This window comes from Sceloporus occidentalis, unplaced genomic scaffold, assembly GCF_023333645.1.
Source record: "Sceloporus occidentalis isolate IW3139 unplaced genomic scaffold, rSceOcc1.0.p SCAF_8, whole genome shotgun sequence".
Lineage (NCBI taxonomy): Eukaryota > Metazoa > Chordata > Lepidosauria > Squamata > Phrynosomatidae > Sceloporus > Sceloporus occidentalis.
The window spans coordinates 18333419-18358161 of NW_028316988.1; the positions used below are offsets into that span (position 1 = coordinate 18333419).

Genomic DNA, 24743 nt, shown 5'->3' on the forward strand with positions numbered 1-24743 from the left:
TGCAAGCTTTCGAAGCTCCACCGGCGTCTTCATCGGGCAAAGGTGTTAAAAATCAAACAGGAAACCAAAAAAAGAAATGATGATATTTGAGTCGCACACCTAACATCATCTTTCATGGACTGCACCTGCACTGCAGAAATGATCCAGTTTGACACCACTTTAACTGCTATGGCTTAATGCTATGGGATTCTGGGAACTGTAGTTTTGTGAGATATTTGCCTTTCTCTGACGGACAGCTCTGGTGCCACAATAAGCACAATTCCCTCAATTCCATAGCCTTGAACCATGGCAGTTAAAGTGGTGTCAAACTGGATTATTTCTGCAGTGTGGATGCAACCAGAGAAGGCTAAATAGCTCACCAAACTACAAATCGCAGAATTTCATAGCAATGAGCTATGGCAGTTAGAGCAATGTCACATTGCATTAATTTTGCAGTGTAGATGCAGCCTTAAAGGCTGAAGACAGTGATCTAGCTGAGCTGTAGCACAAAGTCCTTTCAGAGATAATGAAAGAGACTGAAAGAGAGAAAGAGAAAGACTGTGAGAAGAGAAGACCCAACAAACACAAACCTTTAGGGTCTATACTCTTAAAACAGAGGTCCATACTCTTGGATTTGCCTCTCCAAAGCCTCATGAGCATTCCTGGGTGTTTCTGAGAAGGTCTTAGAAGGACATCTAGTGTCAGTTTCAAGGATAAACCTTCTTCAGACAAATTGCCTTACTGCCTTGACAATACTGAGAAAAATGGCTTGGGACCTCCTGTGCCCATCAGTGTCCCTCTCAACTATGTATATCTGAGATGCTTTGAGATGCTTTGAATAGCTGAGAGCCTTCAAGATTATTTTTTCCAAGATAAAAATATTGAGAAAGGCTGCTTTAACCACTATACCCCTTTGGCTCTATGGAATGAAGCTTATGAGAGCCAGCATGACACATTGGTTTGGGTCCTGGACTACAAATTTGGAGACCAGGGTGCGAATCACCAATGAGCTATGGAAGCCCATTGGGGGACCTTGGATGTGTCCCAATCTGTCAGCTACAGATGAAGACAACGGAAAATCCCTTCTGAACAAATCTTGCCAAGAAACTCTTGTGATAGGGTCACCTTAGGGATGGCATAAGTTGGAAATGACTTGAAGGCACCCATCAGTGTAGCTGATGTGCTCCTATGTCCGCTTTTAAGCAGGACATGGGGGATGTTCATTTGTCCTTGTGCTCCATTTTAAAAACCTTTCACTACCCTCACTGTTGAGAGCAGCGAAGCATAGTGGTTTGAATGTTAGACTATGGCTCTAGAGTCCTGGGTTCAAACCGCCACTCAGGCATGAAACCCTCTGGATGACACTGGGCAAGTCACACTCAGCCTCAGTGGATGGCAATGGCAAACCTCCTCTGAACAAATCTTGCCACTTAAAGGCACACAACAACAAACCCCTCAATGTTATTTCCTCCTCCTCCCTTACTAAGCAGAGATCAGTTGCTTCTCCATGATCTGAAGAAGCTCACTCCTCCCTGCCCTCTACGTTGGTAAAATGACAACAGCATGGAGCCCTACCAGGACTTTACAGATGGAGTGTGTATACAGGATCTCGGCCAATGTTAGAAAATGCTTCCTCAATCCCAAAAACCTCCATGGTGCACTGACCTGAATTCCTTCTATCCTCTCTGTCACCACATAGGCATGATGCATCGCTATGAGGGGGACGTTGACACCTGCCATCTTTCCCAGGGCCTGGGACCAAACCCCTACAGGAGAAGGAAGAGTTGCAGTTGGAGGACCATGATCATCCAAAGCACATTTGATGCCATAGTGGTGGAACCAGAGGCGGTCCTCCCATTTGGTGGCAAAGATAAGGATCGGTGGAAATCCTCACACCAACCTGCGCAGTTGACCACACAAGGCGTCTGGACAGTCCCAGCATTTGTCACCACTGCTGCCACCCTTCGGACTCCCAGGTCATCAGTCTTCACCTCAATGCCTGTTACAGGGCAGTTTTCAATCACCTAGAAAACAAGCATCAGTAGCATTGCCAGGTCATTCAAACCCTAAGATTTCTGGGCATCTGAGGAAGTAGTCTATGAAAGCTCATGCTACCAACATCTCTCTTTCAGTTAGTCTCAAAGGTGCAACAAGATCCCTTTGTATACTGATTTTTCAGACTAACACCATTATGTCTTTGAATATAATAATAAATGTTTATTTCTTTCCTGCCTCTCTTCAAGGCTCAAGCTGGGATAAAACAAAATACAAAACACAATTAAAAACACACTATAACTCATAGTTAAAATACAGTACTATAAAACAATTAAAATACACCCACAGGAACAGATTATATAAATTAAAACGTCATGATTTTAAAAATGGACTGGGTAGGCCTGCTGGAAGAAATATAACTTTGATGCTGTTTTTAATGCAGTCAGCTTTTTTGAATGTTGCACCTCTTCGCCATTCATTTGAGGTCCATTCATGCAATGCAATTCTAGCACTATTATTCCACTTTTTATCTACTGCCCCCAGATTGTGGAATCACCTTGTGTGATAATCTCCCACAACCTGATATAATCTTGTCAGTTACCAGAGCTCCTCGGGCACTGGCTGCCCGGGCAAGGGTCGTGCATGTCCCAGCAGGATCCATGGTGCCATCCTTGGGGACATAAAGGGTGCCATAGAGATCATCCACATTCATCAAGGGATACAAGTCCTTTGTTTCCGCTGGAGACAAGACGTACGACTCGATTCCATAAACTTTACCCAGCTGTAAAAGAGATTGAAGCATAAACTGATCAACAGAGAGTGGACCCTGGGATTCCAGAATGTCCCAGAGAATCCCAAGCACAATCCTCTGACAATGGTGTCCAGTGAGATTCCTGTTGCCATTTTGAGAGGACTGTGGAGGAAAATGGAGGTATTAGGGGATGATACGGGGAACCGGTGGAATTGGAGGTGTTCCACTTACAGACATGAGTCGCTTGTATTCATCCAGTCTTTGCTTGTTGGAAGCAATGAAGAGGCCACCATTTTGGATCCATCCCGTGTGGAGCCCAGTCTCTTGCTCCAAGTCCTGGCTCACCACATTGCGCGTGTGAGCCAAAAGCTCCACTTCCACATCGCTTGGGCGCAACTGCCACAAAAGGCCTGAGAAAATCAGGGAGGACAGAAGGAGGGGGAAAAAGAAGGTACAATGAAAATCTTGAAAGGATGATTTTTCATGTGCAAATTAATGATCAGTCACCAGGGTTCCCAAATATTTGTCTCCATCAAAAGAGGGAGGCAACTTTTCTTAGAAACAGGATTTGTTCTGAAGACAGTTTTCTAATCTTCCCTCCCTATATTTTCCTTGGACTGTTGGTGAATTTAGACACACACCAACATGCTCCATGTCTCCAATTTTATCATCCACAAACACAGGGGAAGATTTTGCTTAAGGGGCCTTTCACCCAATACAGTTACCACCATGAGTCTACTTTAACTGCTATGGCTATTGGTCCCATTTATACCTATGGCAGCTGGCAGACTGTGTGTGCCAGCTGGGTGAAGAGGCCATGGAAGGAATAATAATAATAATAATAATAATAATAATAATAATAATAATAATAATAATAAAGTTTTTATTTATATACCGCCCTTCCATCAGATCAGGGCGGTTTACAGCAATTAAAACACAATACAATAATAAACAATTAAAGACATAGCATAATTACAAAAAGCATAAAAACAAAAGGCCCCAGGTTAGCCAGTCCCGTTGCCAGTGCGGCGAAGGAGGCCTATAGGACCTTATTCAGGGAATGCGGTCCGGAACAGAAAGGTCTTTAGGTCCCGTCTGAATTGGGCCAGGGAGGTAGCTGAGCGGAGCTCTATGGGCAGCGTGTTCCAAAGGGCCGGGGCGGCGATGGAAAATGTCCTCCTAGCCATGTTGAATAGCTTACCAAAGTCTCTGAGCTATCTTGATCATCCAACCAACAGGAGGTATTGGAACAGATCCCTTGGACCCACATGGTTTTACCTGCTGTATGCCAGGTGGTCCCTGAAGTCAAGCGGTCCCTCTCAAGCAAAATGACATTGGTCACACCCATCTTGGCAAGATGGTAGACAGTTTGGCACCCAAGGCTACCTCCACCAACCACCACCACGTCTGCTGATGCCGGAAGCGGCTTGGTGGGACCTTGTCCTGCTGGCGAAGTCCCTTCCTTCAGTGTCTTCTCATAGGGAACGTTCTTTTCTGTTGTTTGGCCTGTGCCACTGCTGAAAAATCGGATTGCATGCCCAGATGATGGAGTCTGGAAAGAGGAGGCTATCCGGAGAGCACACCTCAAGTTGGCCATGGTGGTCTAGAAGGATTAGAGAGAGGGACAGAGAGAGAAGGAATCAGCACAGCTTGACAATTTTGCAATTCCCAAACACAAAGACTATACTGTGTAGCAGCTGTGTCTTGCTGCCTTCTGGGGAAGGATGACAAATGGAGCATCCAAATCCAGTGAGTCTCATGGGATCCTTAGTAGGCCAGCCTGCAACTCCTAATAAAAACAGAACTTTAAGGTCTGTTGAAAGGAACAGCTATGTATCAAAATGTATATCCAGTCCTGGCTTCTGGACACTCAGTGGAGACCAATGGATGCATGCAGTTTAATCTGTGAGCCATGTAATTCTCACCACAGTTTCATTTTATGTCTTCAAGTTACTTGAAACAAAAAGTAAAAGATAATCTCCAAATATACATAGTGTGGCATAATGGTTTGAATGTTCGACTATGACTCTGGAGACCAAGGTTCAAATTCTCACTTGGCCAGGAAATCCGTTTGGCAACCTTGGTTACATGCTCTCAGCCTCAGGGCATGGAAATGGCAAACCTCTTCTGAAGAAATCTGGCCAAGAAAACCCTATGATAAGTTTGCCTTAGGGTCGCCAAAGGTTGAAAATGACTTGAAGGCACTAAGAACAACTACACACATACAGAGTCATCTCTCTGGATCCATGGATATCTTTTTATCCATGGCTTCAATCATCCACAACTTTAATATATATATATTTTAAATTCCAATAAGCAAACTTTGAACACCATTTTACTATGCCATTGTATTTAATGGGACTTGAGGACGCACAGATTTTGATATCAGACTTGGAACCAAACCACAGCAGATACCAAGATCCCACTTTATATCTCTCTCACAATCTCAGATCCATTGCGTTTTTTCAACAGATGTTTTAAAAATCACAATGTAGTAGCCTTTACCTATAACTATAAAACAGAATTGCCTGTGTATATCTGGCGACTCTTTTTGCATCAAAACATTCTGACAAATGCTTCAGAAATGAGTGGAAGCAATTTTTTGTGAGCATTTCCTGACAGTTGTTCTAAGCTTTTTGTTCTGTTTCCAGGCCAACCTCATACTTCCAGGGCCAGAGTTTTTCCCTTTGCACTTTTGGAAACACTTGCGACTTTTGTTTTGTAACCTTTTCTGGGTAGGGAGAACTGACCCGATTTCATTTTCCGGCTTCTGGCTTCAGTGCCCAGCCACCATGAGCTCCCTCCACCCTTCTTTGCTTTTTACAAGTGAGTTTCTCAGACTCCTGCAGAGTCAGCAAATTCCTCAGCCAAGCAAGATCAGATCTCTGCTTCCGCAGCAGAAGCTCTGTCAGCTTCAATGCTCCAGCAAACTTCCCCCCCTCCACTTTTTTTCAAAGAAGTAGCCATGTTAGTCTCTTCGCGTACGAGGAAGAGGTTAGCGTAAAAAGGAGGAAAGGAGAGAGAGAGAAAAATGGAATATGGCAAGACCTAAAAATATTCAGCACAATCCCAATATGAAAGATAAATGGATTGCCTTCATTGATTACATCAATTAACCAAGACTCTGGTTAAGTGCTTTAATATGTAGTTAAGTTGCTACTGTTTTAGGCTGCATCTACACGGCAGAAATAACCCAGTTTGGCACCACTTGAACTGCTGCAGATCAACGCTATGGAATTTTGGAAATTGTAGTTTGTTGTGGCACCACAGCACAGGGAAGGCTAATGTCTCACAAAACTATCATTGCCAGCATTGAGCCATGGCAGGTCAAGTGGTGCCGAACTGGATTATTTCTCCAGTGCGGATGCAGCCTACAACCATTGGTCCATGCACTCAGATCTCATATCAGTTAACATCTTGACTACATATTAAAGCACATAACCAGAATCTTGGGTAAGATGTTGACGAAATTGCAATGCATTTTTGATGTAATCAATAAAGACAATCCATTTATCTTTCAAGGAGTCGTGTGTGGTATATCCTTTTATTATATTCTCCTTGTATGCAAACGTCTCCATTAGCCATGCATCCCAGATCCCTTTCCACTCCCCTTGGATTATTCCTTATAAATACTCATGCATTTGAAATAAGTTCTAACTGGAAGACAGGGAATTTCTTTCTGTCCAAAGACATGGCATGTCTTTAACATCAACTGGTGTTTATCTTAGCATGGGCTTTGGTGGATATAAGCCCATTCCTTCAGATGCAGTACTGGCCAACCGAAATGCACAATATACCTATCACAAGCTTTCGAAGCTCCATGGGCTTCTTCATCAGGCGTGGTTTGTAACATCTTGCCTGATGAAGAAGCCTATGGAGCTTTGAATAAGTATACTGTACATTTCGGTTGGCCAATAAAGGTATCACTGATGTATTTGTGTTTGTAACTGTTCTCCGGAGTCAGAGTCCAATGCTCAAACTGCTACACCACACTACAAATCCCAGAATTCCATAACACTGGGCCATGGCAGTTAAAGCAGTATCAAACTGCATTAATTCTACAATGCAGATTCAGCCCGCCCCCAACCATTAAAGGGGTGTTAATCTGATTTGTTTGTAAAGCACACCAGAAGGAACAGTCCTCTTGGGCCTGTTTACCTCTTCAGTCAGGCTGCAGACAAGTTGGACGTATGTATCTCCTCCGGATCCTCCTGCACTGGCTCCGGTCTTGTGCCTCTCACCACATGGCTGTTGCAAAAATATGAATTAAAGCATGAAAGGGGAGACTGGCAGCTGGCAAGGCAGGGATTGGCTCAGAGGACCTGGGAGGGTAGCATTGCTGGGAGTGACGTGTCAACAAGAACGACAAAAGGGGAGGAACCACCCCTGCTTGGCCAAGAAAACATGCTTTAGCTGTTGTTTCCGTGCTACAAGAGTGCTGTGGCTGAACTGCAATGCTCAGTGCACCTATTATGTGCACCACTGGCTGAGCAGTGGATCACTTTGCAAGCATTTCTTGGCATAGATAAGGGCCCCAGTTGGACACAAACCTACATCAGAGCCCCCAGTGTGTGTTGGTGGAGGACTTAGAGCATGGCACAAAATGGAAGACACTCATAACAATTTATGGATCTGCTGCCTGAAGTTGTAGTGGTGGAAAACCCCCAACATCACAATTGTGTGAGTGTGCACTGCACCCCCCTAGTGATACCCTGCCTTGTTGTTTTGTGTCATTTTCCTTGTATTTGTCCCGTTCATAATTGTCATTATTCTGTTATATGATGCCTTTATTTTATTTTAAACAGAGGAGTTTATCACACAGGGGGAAATTGCGTAATTACTATTAAAGTGTGATTAAGATTTTCACACACAGTAGTCACTTGGGGTGTTGTGTGTGTGTGCAGCGTGAATCCCATGAATGATTTATTGCTGTTTAATGCCTAGTGATTCCCAGGTTAAAGGCACTTTAATCGCTTTTGATCACGTCGTCATATGAAAACCTTTATTGCAAATGTATGCAATTGTGTGATCTCCGTGAGATATTCCCGAGATATAATGTTACTTGAATCATAACGTCGTGTGAAAATCTTAATCGTGAATGCACCATTTTCATGGGATAAACGGATTTGTTTGGTTTGTAAACTGTACGCCATCTGGTGGGTTTTATGTCTATTTTGATCTCCTGTTTGTACAGCGCTGTGTAAAATTTTACAGTGCTATATAAATATATGTTAATAATAATCATAATAATAGGGCCTTCGTATCGTTTTCGACTTATGGTGACCCTAAGGCGAAATGACCCTGGGGTTTTTCTGTGTGTGACAAAACCCAAAAGTGGGTTTCACAGCTGAGCAGGGAATCGAATCCATGCTTCCTACTTATTCCAAATGGTCCCCAGACTTTGGTCCTCCAGATGTTTTGGACCTCAGCTCCCAGAATTCCTAGTGTCCAAGCTGCCTGGGGCTTCTGGGAGTTGAAGTCGAAGAGTCTAAAAGAAGTTTGGGAATCACTGCAAAGCTTACTTTCTCCCTCCCATTTTTCCCTTTCCTCGGTTTCTTCTGAAACTGAAGTTTGACCCCACGGTTAAGGGCTGTAACTCCAGCCTTAGGGGCTCTTGGGATGTTTAGTGTTGCAAGGTCTTGAGCCTCCTGGGACAAAGAATAGAGTCCTTTTGCATGCCCACAGGAGAGGGGCAGCCACTGGGCAGCCTGGGTCAAGCCAGCAAGGAATGAAAAAGCAACCCACCCTCCATCTCCTTCCCTCTACTTGCCCTCTTGCCTCCTCTTCCTCTGGATCCACTGGTGTTCCTAGACCCTCCGTGGAAAGCCTTGCAGATCAAGCTAGTGCCTTCATTGACTATGCAAATAAGGGGGTGGTGGCCACTGGTGGGGCTCCCATTGGCCAAGGGACAGGGAAAGGGGCTGGGCTAGGAGCAGGGGGAGGGCCAGAGAGCACAAAGAGGGAGGGTTCCCTTTTTTGGGGGGGCTCAACAGGGACGATCGGATCTGCAATCTCCAATGATTTCCTATGGGCAAATATTCCCGTTATTCTCTATAGGCAAGTATTCTTCAGTGATTCCCTATGGACAAGTATGGTTTCTTTATGGCCAATGATTTCCTATGGGCATATATTCCCCAATTATTCTCTATGGGCATGTATTCCCCAATGATTCCCTATGGACAAGTATTCTAATGATTCCCGATGAACAAGAAGTATGGTTTCTCTATGGACAAGTGCAACAGGGCCCCATGTTGACAAATACCCCTTTAAGGATAAAGGGAATGTAAGAAAGATTTGGAAACCAAGAGCGAAGAGCAACGTTACAGTGTGTTTGATGCAGTATCACTTCTGAATCATGTTTCCAAGGCTGCTTTTAAAGAGGCATTCTGAGGAGGAGATTTCAAGTGTTGCGCTTGAAGCCTAAGGTTTCCACCTCCTAAAGGTAAAAGACAGCATCGAAGTAGTGCAACAAGCTAACTTTGTAAGTAATGCAACAAACTATCTCTGACGGCAATGCAATTAACTCAAGAGGAATGCAACAAACTAAATCTGAAAGTAATGCAACAAGTTAACTGTAAGTAATGCAACAAAGTGACTCTGCCAGTGATAAGAAATAACCCAATGGGTATCAGGGCATGTTGTTTTTGGGAAGTCAATTTTGAAAGCACTTCCATTTTCTGCATCTAGTTCCACCCCGATTCCAACCCTACATCAAACACGCATGGTCGAATTTTTCTTCCTTCTGTGTTTCTTGTAGCTATAAGACTGTTGGCACACTGCAGAAACAAAGCAGTTTGACATCACTTTAAACTGCTGTGATGCAATGCTACAGAATTCTGGGATTTGTACCTTGGGGGCTGTTTAGACCTCCCTAGAGAGCTCCAATGCTGCAACAAACTATAGATCCCAGAATTCTGTCACATTGAGCCATGGAAACCTACATAACATCTTTTCAGGTATGTAAAAAAATGTCTATCATATCTCCTCTCAATCTTCTCTTCTCTTGGCTAAACATACCCAGCTCCAGAGGGACATGTGCTTGCTTTCCAGTCTCTTTACCATCATGGTTGCCCTTCTATGAACATGTCAAAGCAGACCTTTGTACATAAAATGAGGAAGAACATCATCTAGTTTTTCGTCTCCTGATGACAGCATTATTATTATGTCTTGGGTCAGCGGTGACAGTAGTGGTGAAGAAATTCCTCTAGGAAAACAAAAATATGGTGTGGGTCCCCCATCCAGCAACTTGGTGACAACTTGGGCCTCATTCCCACTTACAGATAAATTGGTGTGCGATCCAAATCGATGGATCAATTCAACATCGGAGAGTGGTTTACACTACATTTGCTCCAATTGCATTTTCTGTCATCAAAATAACCCATTTGTGGTTCCCATTCACAAATGAATCGATTCAAAATGATTCGGTTCCAGCTGGCCGAAGGAAAATTTGAATCGATTCTGATCCGCTTGTGGTTCACACTTGTGCAGATTCGATTTATGGAAAAAGAAGTGGGTTAAATGGGTCTAGCACATGCCTCCCCTTTCGGAATTGCTTCAGCGATTCAGATTAAATGGGAACCAGGGTCATTTGAACTGGTTTGAACCGAATCACAATCTGTCTTAAAAGATAATGGGAATGAGGCCTTAGTTTCCTTTGCTCTTTCACTGTCCCTTTTTCAAAGAGATCAATTCATCCTCTGCCGTCGAAGAGAAAAATCTTGCCCTACAGACTTGCTGTTGGCTTAGACTTGAGGAATAAGTTTGGTCCAACTGTCTTTTGAGTTAATTCTTAAACATTTTCAAAAGACTGTGTTATTTTTGGCAACGTTTTGGCCATTTTGCTTTACCTGGGTTTATTGTTGCAACAGACTTTTTCTAAGCTGCGTCAAAGTAAAGAAACACAGCAGATACGTTTCCCGATAAGACAGAAGGATAAAAGCATCAGGGCTCAAAATACTATTTTGCACACAGAAAAAACACACCCGTCATTCTTATTCTGCCAAAAGGAGGAGAAGAGCAGATTTATTTGCATTTTTGAAAAAAGTGTTTTAAAAGGTGCAGGGATTCGTAACAAAATCGCATAGTATTTGTTTGCGAGAGAATTGCCTCTGATCACATCTTGAAACTTCAGCAGTCGGGAGAAATAAATCCATACGTCTCACACTTTTTGGGGGGAATGAGTGTATGGATGGATCTAAGTTTTGGTTTGCAGTAAAATATGCAGCAAATGGATTCTCTATTTTCCCCAGCCCTCCGATGACCCTCGTCTCCTTCCGTCTCTTCCGTGGCCCCAGTTTAGGGTAGTGCAAACGAAAAACTGAATGAAACCAACACCTACAAATAAATCAAGGAATTTACATATTTTTTTCTCCATTGTTACAATTCTTAAAAATGTTTTTTTTTTTTGCAAAATCAACTAAAATATATGTACAATATTCTCACTATAATAAAAAACCCTTTCTTATACACAAATATATACGGTGGTGACAACTGGGTCAAGAATTAATTACAAACAAATGCATTTCTGGGGAGGGCAGGATTCTTACACCGTAAACAGTCTTCTGTTCAGCTCACTTTCTTCACCTCATCCCTTTCCAACAATTTTAGTCCAGAATTTGATAGCATTTGGATACCGAGGGAAATGCAGGTATCTAAAACTGGTTGACGGTTGGAGAAAGTGGGATTTTATGTTGCCCAAGAGATGAAGAAGCGATTGGTGTTTTTCTGCAACCGCCAGCTTTGGATCCTATCCTGTGCGCTTTCTTGGCGAGGTGCTTCCAAATGTCGTTTTCTATTGTGCCACAACAATGCTGCATTTATGGATAACATCATGGTTGTGTTGCAAATGGCCTGTGTTTCCCAAAATATCCATCTAAGGTAAGCCTAAGTATTTCCTTAGTCACTGCAGGTCATTGGAGACAGTTGTCTTTAGACTGGGCACACTGCTGGATTATCACTATTGGGATCTTCCAAAACAAGATTGTTTGGGAAGGACCTGTCCCTTAAGGCTAGAAGCACCAGTTGGTATAGAATGACATTGGAGTATTTGGGGGAGTTTTTGCCAAAGGATTTGCATTAGATCTCTGCATTGCACTAGGCCCAAACTTAAGCCTTGAAAAACAACAAATGTCTTCACTGCCTTTGCCCATTCACTAGATCCTTAGGATACATAACACTCATAGAAGGGCCACACAAGTTTCCAGAGGTTCAACGTAATGGCTACTCAGCACCTTCACAATTGCAGCCCTGGCTTTGGAGTATTCTCTCCATGTCAGAAATCCAGACAGAAGCCAAAAGTTTTGGCTATTCAGTGCCCTGCTCAAAATGCATTTGGTCGCTCAGATTTTTCCTGATGCATGATGCAACCACATCCAAGGACTGTCTTGATTACAATCGTTCTTCTTATGCCCTTTTCCGGTTTGTTATTCTCTTATGGTGGATTTTACACTATACACTGCCCTGGTATTTTAACATTCAGTAGTATATCTAAGTAAACGAAGAACAGTAAATTGACTTGGTGCTGCCATTCCTGGATAGGTTCAGGAGACTTGGCTAACTCCAGAATTCTGAGATGTAACTGTATATGTTGGGATCAGCCAGAATGGAAAGCAAAATAAGGGCAAGTACTCTGCTTCTGGCAGATCCTTCTTGGAAATGTCTATGCTAAAGATTTCAGTTGTGTTGCCATTCTCTCTCCCCAGAGAACCTCCTGTGAGTGACTCAGGTTATACAGACTGATCTCGAAGAGGAAACTTTTGAGCAATTCATAAGCTACAGTTCTATTTCATCCTCAGGCACAAGAACAAATAGATAGTTTTCTCCCTGCTGTGGAAGAAAATGAATATTCCTCCACAGTATTCTCTCCATCTTTGACCATCCCAAAGCATTGCATAGGAGTTGCTCTGCAGAGAAAATCATGTGCCTCCCACTCCCTGTTTTTTGCACAGAAAAGTGTTTGTTGTGCAACTTCCCACATTATTCCCTGCAGAATAATTCCCAACGAACACTTTGGTATGTCGAATACCAGAAGAAAATTGTGCAAAATCATCACTGTTCTATTATTTGCCCCGACAGGTTTTCCAGCTGTTGGCAAACCTATTTTTTATCCTGGCAAAGTATAATTGCAAACGTATTTTTCATCCCTAGTTCTCAGGCATGATGGTGTACCAACTTGTCTGAAGAAGGAGGTTGGAATGTTCTTCAGTAAGAACAAAGGAATGCTTGGGAAAGGCAGGAAGACTACAAATGGACACCAACCTAAAAGTGTGAGCGGAAGAGTCATGGCCTTTCCACAGGAGATGTCTTAGATTAAATCAGAAGTGGGCCAATATGGCCCTCTAGATATTTTTGAACTGCAATCCCCAAAATCTCTGACCACCAGCAATGGGAATCTTTGAGGTGATGAGAGTGATAGGGCAAAAACCTCTCAAGGGTCACAATTCTGTGCCTTGATTAAATTCAGTTTGAATCCCAATTAGCATAGACCAAATGAATGCAAGTAGTAAAATTGGATCAGGCCCCAAGTGTAGAAGCAGCAATGGTTTCCAAGCCCTTGGAAGATGTGTCCAGTTGTACTGAGATCATTCAGCCACTGCTGGCAAGGTCTGGTGCCAACCACCTCACTGTGCCACCACCGTTTAGCTTTGTGTGCCATAACTGAGCAACCAAAGAGAGAGTGCAACCTCTTGACATGAGCAACTTTTATCCATGGTCATCATGTCTGAATACACATGGAGTGTTTTATTTTCCCAAACCCCACTGGTGAATGTCCATAATTTCAACCATGTGGAAGAAACCAAGGAAGGCCTCAAGATTTAAATGGTGAAAGAAAACAAGAGGTGCATTCTGAAATGTATGGTCAGTGTTATTTGAGGTTGGATGGGGATGACCAGACCTTGTGTGGCCACTGATTTTAGGACTTGCCCTTCATTGCTGCATCCAAAGGATTTTACAAACAGCCAATAAGAGATCTCAGGAGGCTTATAAAATTGCTGTCTGGACTCAGGTGGTGGTGATGGAAGTTTGAGGATGGGGTTCCATGTCTGACCCCAAAGTTGTGCCCCTCGACAAATTCTCCCCTTGGTGTAAAGGTGACCAGTGTTTGGAAGGATAAAAAATGGTTATGAAAATGAGAAGTGGTATAAATGTACAAAACAAAGGAAACAGTGAAATATAGAGGCAGTAGAGAGCGGCCATCAGAGGCAACACCACAAGTAGACGTTGCTGCATGAGAGAGAGGAGATCCACTCACTACTGAAAACATCAGCTCCCAGATTCCTGAGTCAGGTATGGGCAGTTCTCCTGGAAAGGGCTTCCAGTTGTTCTTTCACACTTGCTGGCAATTGTGTGGAAGCAGCTTTCCTGGTCTTCCTCTCTACGTTCTTCCAGTCATCCTCCCTTGAAGAAACTGCTGGGGCAAATGTAGTAGCGGTGAGCACTTTCTAATAGAGATCTCCAAAAGGGTAGAGTGAGAATATCTGGATTAAGAAGGAACCAGATAACTGTGGTCCCACCTAGGGTTGCTTTGTGCCCACACAATAGTGTGGAAATCAGTCCCATGTACCATCCAAACCATATGTGTAATGCAGCACATCATACAGAGCTGGACTTCTCATGGTGATCCCAGCCCATGTGGGATCCCAGCCTCCTCATGCTCAAATTCTTACCTAGAATGTAGTTATCACCTGGATGCAGGTGAGGCCCAAGCAAAATTCAGATAAGACCTCTGTGGTGCATGGTTGATTTGGCACATGTGGTGGCAGGACAGTGTGAGCGGGTAGGTCACTGGATAAAGCAATTCAGCTGTAGGCTTTCTTCTCTCGGGAGAACTCATGCTTAAGTAGTATCAGCTGTCCCACCGCACCACTAGTCTGGAGGGAATGCATATTGAGGTTCACCAGTCAAAGTGTCTTGAGAAGTTCTTGACTTCTCTTGAAGGGCATGGTACCATTTGGTAAGCCATCATCTCCATAGACCCAGGGAAAACCTCAGGTCTCCCCCTTTTCTCCACATTCACTCCTAATACATCCTTTTCACAGAAGATGAAACTCCATCCAACTTCATCTTCTGCCACTTCCCCATGTCAGGAGGTGGGTTTGTTTTTAGTTCAGCCTCCACCAAAAGGACCCCCACATTGCACATCAGTGGAACAGCACCTGGGCCAGCAAGCCCTTGGATGCTCTGGGGCTTTCCCCAAACATTCCCAACATCCAATATTGTTTTCAGCCTCTTATGTACAAATAGAACTGCCAACGAGAAGCAGTGCAACCTCTCCCAACCCCCTCGCTCACAGAAAACACAAAGGAGCATGCCCACGCCACACAGTGTTGTGTGTGTGAGCTCGCTCCCCCACCCACACTTTTGCAGACTGAAAGAGGGGCCCATGAGAGCCGCCCCGTTGTGTCGAAGGTTAGTGCTGGAAAAAGGGACAGTCACTTTTCACTTGGTGCCCCAGGAACAGGCATGGGATGCTCGAAGAGGCATCGTTCCCTGACATCTGTGGATCGAGTCCACTGATCCAATGGTCATTGTACCCCCTCCTCTTCCACGTAAGTTGAAGGGAACCAGCCGATCTACAGTGGGAATAAAATGAGAGAGTGGCACAGGTGAACAAGTAGGGATGTTAAGGATGTGAAGTGAAAATGAATAATTTTCATAGTTTCATCTCCATTGTGGAGAACAGGAATATTTCTGGGCAATCCTTTCCCAGTATTCACACTTTCAAGCAGGGTACAGGATACTGGGTATTTCCTTTTGCAAAGTCTGTGAGTAGTAGTAGTAGTGATGATGATGATGATGATGATGATGATGATGATAATACACAGTCACACCTGGGGGTTATGCCTGTGTAAGTCATCAACAGGATTTTAGCCCACCATAGCTGCCTCCTTAAAAGAAAATAGCAACACCCATGATCCAAAACACACTACAGAAATGATTCCGTTTGAGACTGCTTTAACTGTCCTGCCTCAATGCTAGGGAATTCTGGGAACTGTGGTTTTGTGAGACATTTAGCCTTCTCTGTCAGAGAGGTCTGATGCCACAATAAACCACAATTCCCAGGATTCCTCGCACTGAGCACGGGCAGTTAAAGCGATCTCAATCTGGATGATTTCTGCAGTCTGTTTTGGACCCACAACATCAAAAACAACAACTGTTGCTGCCAAATCCTTTGATGGTTCAAAACACTATTTGGTAACATCTGGTAAGCTGTAGTAGTGTTACTGCTAGTAGTACTATAATTTGTCTATGGTACCTTTCCATTAAAAAGCTGGCTCACCTTTCCATTGGTCTCGCCTTTCCACCAGCCCTGGTCACCACCGATCCGGCTGTAGATCTTCACCACGTCCCCTTCTCTCAAGGAGAGTTCCCGCATATCCCTCGCAGCAAAATTGTACCTTGCTATGGCAGTCCCGATGACCCGAGGTGTAAATACTGTGGGTAAGGGGTGGGTGGGAAGGAACAAAGGATGCATTTTTAGGTTAGGATGCATTTCAGGGTCTCACTTCCATCAAATGGCTGAGCCACACCCAAGTTCAACCTAAGCTCTCCTTGCTGGGTTCTTTGCTTCTGCCAGAATTTTACTCTAAGAGCAACAGCAGATACATTGTGACACAGAGGATGTGTGTTATGAGCCACCACCATGGGGCAACTCTGGAACCCATGACAAGCTGCATGTGGCATAATTTTAGGACATTGGCAGCTTTCTACAATCTGGAAAGTTCATCATGTGAGTTTGTGGTTTTGATGGGATGACTGTATCTTGGGTACCTTTGCAGTATAATGCTCAATCAAGACAGTTAAGGGCAAATGCCAACAAGAAAACTCCAAAGACAAAGAAGGAAAAAGCAATGATTTCATAAAGTTCAACCAAGAATGTTGTTACTCATATCCTTTCATTACTGTGGTTGTTGGCTTCCCATGCATTGCAAACTGAGGTTGAACTGGGTTTGGGTGCAGGAGAAAAGTGATCTTTAGTGAGGGTTCTGGAAAAGGGGGTGGAAAGGATGGAAAGACCATGGCTTCGGAGTATGACCATTAATGGAGCACAGACATAGGTGTGGGGACATTGTCATATGGGGACACATGAGTGTTAAGATGATAAAACGGACAATCTATCAAGATGTAGAGAGATCTTGTAGCACCTTTGAGACTAAATGAAAGAAAGAAGTTGGCAGCATGAGCTTTCGTAGACTTCAGTCTACTTCCTCAGATGCGTAAGAAGAATCTTATTCATCTGAGCAAACAGAGTGAAGTCTACGAAACGTCATGCTGCCAACTTTTTTTATTTCAGTTAGTCTCAAAGGTGTTACAAGATCTCCCTACATACTGATTCTACAGACTAACAAGGCTATATCTTTGACATCTTTCAGGATGTTCTCCTGCTCAAAGCTCCACTGAATCCAATGGCAATTGTGCAAGAGCATCTCAAAGAATGAAGCTGAGGAGGGACTATTTGCAAAGTGGCCCATGTGTTTCCACACCCATCCCCTGGGAACATTAGGAGCCCATTCACACTATACAATTATACTGGCTAACATTCAATGGAATCCTGGGATATGTAATTCAGAGAAGCCACAGATGCTCTTTGACAGAGTTCTACATGCTCTTCCCTAACTTCCAACCCCTATGATTCCATTGAATGTTAGCCATAGCATTAAAGTGGAATCAATGCCATACAATTCTGTAGTGCGTAGACTGTGTTTTGGTCCACACCATACATCATAAGCCTGGGGTTTCCAAACTCTGATCTTCCAAGTGTTTTGAACTCCATCTCCCCGAATCCCTGAACATGTGTCAAGCTGGCTGGGATTTTGGGGAGCTGAAGTCCAAAACACCTGGAGGACCAATGTTTGGGAACCACTATCTGAAGTTGATGGTTGATCAATAGCAAAGACCATGGCTGGTGTTCTTCAATTCGCCAACAGAGGTCATCTTTTCCCTCCTCAAAGAATAGAAGCTCACACATATATACACACATGCATACATATATCTCTCTCTATATATACACAGATACACATGTGTACACAGACACATATACCTGACCAGAAAGGAGTGGAGGAATTCTGAGAAGTGAAGTTGTGGCCCTGAGGACTGAGAAAGGAAAAATTGTAGGAAGCGCAGGCAGCTGCAAAAGGGTGAAAGAGAAACAAGGCAGCAAGAAGAGGGAGAAAGAGGGGTGGGGAAGCGAGGATTAAAATGGTACATTGATAAAGAAGGGAAGAAACCAACAACGCAGCAAACGCAGTGAGGCAAACACAAAGCATGCAGCATTTCTACATATATTTTTTAAGATTAAAAAGATATGAATACCAAACTATCTTGCTGAATCAACCTCCATGCCCATCAAAGGTCCATTTATCATAGGTTGGCAGGGCACATCAGGGCACAGAAATGGGAGCCCTCGTGGCACAGTGGTTAAATGCCACTACTGCAGCCACAAGGTTGTGAGTTCGATCCCAAGGGCTCCAGGGTTGACTCAGTCTTCTATCCTTTCGTAGGTCAGTAAAATGAATACTCAGCTTGTTGGGGGCAATTGGTTTACACATTGTAAACTGCTTAGAGAGTACTGAGTTCATTGATAAGCAATATAGGAATGATATTGCTATAGAAATGTTCTTTTTTTACATACTACACCTCCCATAATCCCCAGCTTTTGCAAAGTACACCACCTGAAATCCATCCCGTCTCCCTTTCAGAGTTAACTCTCTGGCTTTGTTCTGTTTTGGGTTGCTGACAGTGTGTTAATTTCATTAGTTCTTGCATGAGTTCTTGCATTAAATTGTCAATTTCTTTATTGTTTTCCATTTGGTCTATGCACGCCTCGGGGTCCCAACATCTTTGGGACAGAAAAATGAATGCATAATATATCTGTAATAAATATTGATGAGAGTGTATTGCTTATTTAAAGAGTTATGAATATTTAGACACTAGGAAAGCATGCATGCAGAGGTTTTCTGGGAATGCAATTTCCCAGCCTTGGTGTCATACCTAATTATGCCGAATTTTGAGGGTGGGTGAGAAGAAAGGTGGGCAGATTTGGCTGGGAGTTTTGTTGGGGAAACATGGGGCCCATGACAGTTAAAGTGGTGTCAAGCTGGATTATTATTGCAGTGTGGACGTAACCAGAGTGAGGCTGAAATCTTTAATCTTACTCCACCAGCATCACAGCTAGCTCCACATACTCATCTGCCAAAAGTAGGCAGAACAATATCAGGAAAGTCAAACCCAGCTTCAAGAGTAGCTAGTAAATTAGTAGTTAAAGTGGTGTTGAACTGCATTATTTCTACAGTGTAGATGCACTTTCAGTTCACTAAGAGCCAGATAATATGCCTAACATCTTGCCAAGAGGAAGTCAATCAAGTGTTAGGCATATTCTCTGGTTCTTAGTGAACTGGAAGTGCATCTACATTATAGAAATAATGCAGTTCAACGCCTCTTTGGAAACAGGGCATCATTGCTGGCAAGTGATGGGGTTTTCAAAGCTGCTCCAGGGACCTTTCACACAAAACAGGCTGAATCTGCACTGCAGAATGAAAGCAGTTTGACACTGCTTAAACTGCCAGGGCTCCATACTATGGAATTCAGACTACAAATCCCAGGATTCCTTAGGATGGAACTACCATCCTAAGGAATCCTGGGATTTGTAGTCTGGTATGGCAGGGGTTGTATCCAGTACACAGCCCTATGAAGACACAAACTAACATCCTGATATTACCTGGTGATCGTGTTAAAGTTCTGGAGGCAGACCGTTCCCGAGACTTGTAGGGATATTTCAGTGTCGTGTCCAATTGTTTGAAACTCTCCTTCAGTGAATGGGTTTGATAATATTCAACAAGTTCCTACATAAGAGAGATCAAAACCCATGAACCTTCTCAAGAGTCAATCCTTAATTCAAGCCAACAGAACGAACAAACCCCAAAGCTACAAGTATAGATCACTGAAAAAACAAAAGCCCTACCAAAAGGCTTTCAAATTTTTTGGCTTCTGTGATGTGGATCCAATTGTCTTTTTCCACCACCTTAATATGCTTCACTTCATCATTAAATCTGGGGAGGGAATAAAATAAAAGAGTTGAATAAATGAACAGGAAACAAAGAAACGTGCCAAGAAATAAGGGCTATCCCAGACAAACAGCTGCAGTGAAGTCACTTACTTAATGCTGATGGCAAAACGCTCAGCCTCTGCCGGCCTTTCGCGGATCAAGTATGTCCCACTGCAGTGCAACTTGAGGAGGTTGTCTGTCTGCTGCCTCTCCATATTGCCTGCAAACCTACAGGAGAAAAATACACTCTTTGTTAGAAGGATGCCTGCACTTACCCACATTTTCCCATTCATGTCATACATGGATAGCCCAGGCAACACATGGTTGGGCCAAGTTTGGCACCTACACACTTTTTGCGGCTCCTTACCTATCCAGAGCCCGCCAGGCTGCTCTTTAATTTGCTGCCTTCCTTTAAAAAGATAAATTGCCTTTCCTGGAAACCTCAAGAAGCATCCATTTGTCTTTTAAACAGGCCACAGGATTCTGTTTTATAAACTATTATTACTGCAAAAACAGAGCTTGAGCCATTTGCAATGTACATAGGAAAACTATGGCCCCATACAGACAGGCCAAAATAAAGCTGCTTTGAGTCACTTTGGAGGTATGCTGTTTAAGTGATACATGCCTCCTAAGCATCTGGAAGCCACGTCAAAGTCACGATCCAGTCCTAAGAACTGGAGCGCAGCTTTGGTGCAGCTTCTGGACTCTTAGGATGCATGCATCATTGAAAGAGCATGCCTCCAAAGTGACCCAAAGCAGCTTTATTTTGGTTTGTCTGTATGGGGCCTATGTCAGGAACATAGAATCCTAGAGTAGGAAGAGACCCCAAAGGCCATCCAGTTCAACCTCATTCTGCCACGCAGGAATATACAACTTCTAATAAAACCTCCAAAGATGGAGACTGCAACACTTTGTGGCAGAGTATCCCATATTTGAACAGCTCTTTATTGTTTTTGTGGTACCCCCTTTCCTGTAGTTCTCATCCATTGCTCCATGTCCTATTTTCTGGAGCAGCAGAAAACAAGCTTGCTCCATCTTCAATATGACACCCATTCAAATATTTAAACATGGCTATCATGTCACCCTTTAACCTTCTCTTCCCCTGGCTAAATATACCATCTGTTAAATTGTCAGACTGAAATGCATTTATTAAAATAAAGGTGAATCTTTGGTTCACTGGCACAGCCTCCTGATCCATCCCAGCATTAGCCATGGGGACATTTCCCCTGCAGTATCTAATCTCCAATGGCTCTGGAGCATTTGCTCCAATGGCACCATCCGATAACCTTACTCCCCACAGAGCCACTCACCAAGGGTAGGCCGAGTAGTCCATCTCTCGCGATGAGGGTCGGGTGCTGGGAGGCTACGGAAGAGAGAATGGAGAATATTACTGCTGCAGAGGCATCCTAATTAGGCGATAGATCATTCCTGATGGGTTTTCTTGGCAGTGCGTGGCTTTTTAATAGACCAACTACTTTTATGAGTTATTAACTGCAACCCGAACAAGGACAATAGAGGAGGAAAGTTGCCTCCCGCCTCCGACAGTTACTCTTTGGGAGAAAAAACAGATCCACAGATTGGAGCATGCCAAGGAAGGGAGGACGTTTGGTTTCAAGATGCGTAAATTCCACAGCCTTTAGACACAAAGCTAGAGGAAGGGTGAGGAGCCTCTTACAATCTGGGATAAGTTCTCAGGGGCCAAATTCCAAAAATACCAACAGATACCATTCTAGAGCAATTACTAATCCATAGGAGTTGCATGGATTAGAAGCTGGGAATCTACAACAAGTAAGGGGTGTGATTGTTTGGGGAAGCCCATAGGGATGTACTGTGACCCCAAAAGATTCAGATTCTGTCCCAGGGATGGCATCTTTGCTTTCAGGGAGGTAACCTGCTAGAACTGAAAGCCACTTGGCAAGGGGAAATGTGTTTCTCTTCCAAAGGTCCATTCACATTACAGAATTATAGTGCTATGATTCAACTTTAATTGCCCATGGAATCCTGGGATTGGTAGTTCCAGGAGGAGCAATTCTCAACTACCAATTTTAGAATTCCATAGAGTGAAACCATGGTGTCAAGAAGTGGCCCAGGCAGCAGGGGTTGGCATACAAAAGCTGTTGGGTCATTCATCTAGTCCAAGTCTATCACAGGCTATCCAAACCAGATGAAGAGAGAAGAAAGAGGGTGGTCATCAGCTGGTCCAGAAGTCATTACAGCAAGTCAGTAGTCTTGATACAAGAAGCCAGCAAGGAGTAAACAGAGTTGTGAAAGTGTAGTCAATCCAAGGAAAACACAAACATGAAGAGTTCTGCCAGTCACTCAGATAAGACAGTGGCAAGCAACTGAGCTGCTGGAAGATTTATAGTCAGCTGTCTCCAAACATTGGGTGCCTAATTAATCTATGTAGCCTATTTAACAGTCACTGGGAATGGCACAGCGTCTCCCTATCTCTTTGTCTTTCGCCAAAGGTTGGTGATGTGTCTTCAGGGTCTCTCACTGTCTCAGCCTCCAGCTCTTCAGACTTGGAGAGGCTGCCATCATTAGGAGCTGTAAATTCCTGGCAATCTGTATCTAAATCCTCCGATACCAGAGGGTGAATTTTGACACCTGGAAGTTAGTGGAATCATAACGCTATAATTCTATAGTGTGAATGGGTTCCTGGGTCTGCTGATAAGTCCCCAGCTGTTGTGAGAAAGTAAGATCTAGATCTGATGGATGTCTGGTCTGGTCCAGCATCAGGATTCTTCCTTTATCCTTACCCTTGCATCCACAGGACAGGGTTTGACCAACGAACTGGGGAAATAACCAGACTTCTTGGACAAGATTAGCCGTCCCTAGAAATAAAGATGAAGAAGGAATCACGGCAGAAGCTCTGAGAGAGAAGATGTTTTCAGTCCCAAGAGAAAGAAAATGGCTTTGGCAACTGATCTTAAATACTGCTGTGGGAAAGGAATTTGAATTGTCTGGTGCCCAAACTACAAACTCTAGAATTCCATAGCATGGAGCCATGGTAGTTAAAGCAGTGTGAAACTGGGATATTTCTGCAGTTTCAATGCAGTCTTGATTTCACTTTTCACTATCTTACAATTATTATTTTTTAAATTTATGTATTATCAACTGCTTCCACAGTATTTTGTTTTAACTTGTGAGACACTTTGGGTCCCATTCTGGGTGTAAGATGAGAAAATAAATAGATCAATCCATCCATCCATCCGTCAATCAATCAATGAATCAATCAGACTCTTTCCTGTGCATGTATCATGTTGAAACGAAGAAAAACAAAGCAGGGTGCATGGAGAAGACAGGGCTATTTTTTTTCCATTAATGGGTTGTGTGACCTCTTTGCAGTTTCGGTAAAGACAATCAATTCCCAGGTCAAGACATATTTAACTAGGTCTGTTGCTTCAGGTTATCCTGCTATAGTTATCAGTGTCTCCTACCCCATGCCATCTACAGTCTGCCCCTATCCCCTGGTCTCTTGTCACAAATGTCATGCTGTGAAACACTGGACTTGTTTTGTTACTGCCTAAACAGTCCCAGAAGATTCGCACTCACCTCCCACCACTGCGACTCTGGGTCCCCTCTGAGCAGCTCTATCACTTCTCCCGTTTGAAATGTCAACACAGGTTTCCCTGGAGGAGCCGGGTTCCCATGATAATTTTGAACAGCCACCATTTTGGGACCTAGAAAGGAGCAGGGAAAGGAAGAGCTGGATGATGGCTCCTTCAGAGGAGAGGAAGAGGCAGAAGAAATGTTTCTAGCTGCAAGTGAACTGCCAGTAACTAACAAGGTGCTACTCTCTCTCTCTGTATTATACAGTTATAACAGTTTCATACCACTTTAGCTACTATGGCTCCATCCCATGGAATCCTGGGATTTGTAGTCTGGGAAGGGGCTTAGAATTCTCTGCAGGTAGGCACTAGATCTCGCCACCAAAGAATTTTAAGTAACTCACCAAAGTACAAACCCCAGGCTTCCATAAGATGGAGCCGTGACAGTTAAAGTAGTCTCAAAGTGATATAATGATATAAGGCAGATACACTCTGGGTGCATCTGCACTGTAGAAATAATGCAGTTTGGCACCACTTAAAAAGCCATGGCTCCATCCTACTGAATCCTGGGACTTGGAGTTTGGTGAGGCATCAAAACCCTTGGCTAGAGAAGGCTAAAGTATTGCAAAAGTACAAATCCCAGGATTCCATGGAATAGCGCTTCAGCAGTTAAAGCGGTGTCAAACTGCATTATTTCTACAGTGAAGATTCACCCTCTGAAAGTCTAATCTGTCACATCATTGATATTTTTGTTGCGTTACAGCAGAGTATAGTTATAATGCATGCATGTGTGCAAAATAAAGGAACAATAAAAATCCTGCCTCCAGTCTCCAGATTTCAATTGCTTGGAGTGCAGCAGAATTCTTATTTTTTTAAGGGTGGGCAAATATGAAAGGAGTAAGCAAAATAAACCCCATAGTATGTATGTTCTTAAGCCTGTCATTGTGGTTCCCAACATTGCCCGCGGAGCAGAATTCTTTTAAACCATAAAAACATTTCTTTCCCTGCTCTTGGAGGACTCTGCAAATGGTGTCTTACTCTTGTTTTATGCACAGTTGTGACCCAAGGTCCTCTGCATCCAACCTCTCCTCCAAACCCCCCAAATCAATACCAGAAGTGAAAATTTGGTCGCTTTTGCTTCTGACTTTTTTTCTATTATTTAAAGCATTTTTGGGTAGAGATACCTTTGGAGGCACCTTTAGCAGCAAGGACAGCCAAAGACATACCTATACCTTGCCAGAAGCTGCACGAATAAGGCACATCCATTTCTTGTCGAATTTGCTCAGCGAGGAAATTTGGAAAGGAAACCTGGAATTTGCTTGCTGACAAATTACTGGGTGCAGATGTTCATTTAGTGAGGACTACTCTCTGTCTGAATCAGTTAACATTTTCTAGACAGCTTGCAAAAAAGGGGGCAGAAAAA

General features: G+C 43.5%; 2 protein-coding genes across 4 annotated transcripts in view; both read right to left on the reverse strand.

Moving 5' to 3' along the window:
* Positions 1-6961, reverse strand: part of LOC149308099 (sarcosine dehydrogenase, mitochondrial-like) — a 35335-nt gene extending 28374 nt beyond the window's left edge. Inside the window, exons 1-6 of the mRNA XM_089535074.1 lie at positions 6884-6961; positions 4004-4328; positions 2957-3135; positions 2576-2755; positions 1880-2003; positions 1645-1745 (exon numbers count right to left, since the gene is read on the reverse strand). Coding sequence (XP_089391200.1) covers positions 1645-1745; positions 1880-2003; positions 2576-2755; positions 2957-3135; positions 4004-4322 — 903 coding nt within the window. The 5' untranslated portion in view covers positions 4323-4328; positions 6884-6961. The remainder of the gene's footprint in view (positions 1-1644; positions 1746-1879; positions 2004-2575; positions 2756-2956; positions 3136-4003; positions 4329-6883) is intronic.
* Positions 6962-10729: 3768 nt separating this feature from the next.
* VAV2 (vav guanine nucleotide exchange factor 2) overlaps positions 10730-24743 on the reverse strand; it is a 141709-nt gene continuing 127695 nt past the window's right edge. For 2 of the 3 annotated variants that reach the window (XM_089535076.1, XM_089535075.1), the window contains 9 exons: positions 23325-23452; positions 22529-22603; positions 21080-21132; positions 19881-19997; positions 19686-19773; positions 19443-19566; positions 17766-17852; positions 16005-16159; positions 10730-15297 (listed from right to left, as the gene is read on the reverse strand). In XM_089535076.1, coding sequence (XP_089391202.1) covers positions 15250-15297; positions 16005-16159; positions 17766-17852; positions 19443-19566; positions 19686-19773; positions 19881-19997; positions 21080-21132; positions 22529-22603; positions 23325-23452 — 875 coding nt within the window. In that variant the 3' untranslated portion in view covers positions 10730-15249. The remainder of the gene's footprint in view (positions 15298-16004; positions 16160-17765; positions 17853-19442; positions 19567-19685; positions 19774-19880; positions 19998-21079; positions 21133-22528; positions 22604-23324; positions 23453-24743) is intronic. The other variant, XM_089535077.1, reaches the window with a different exon arrangement.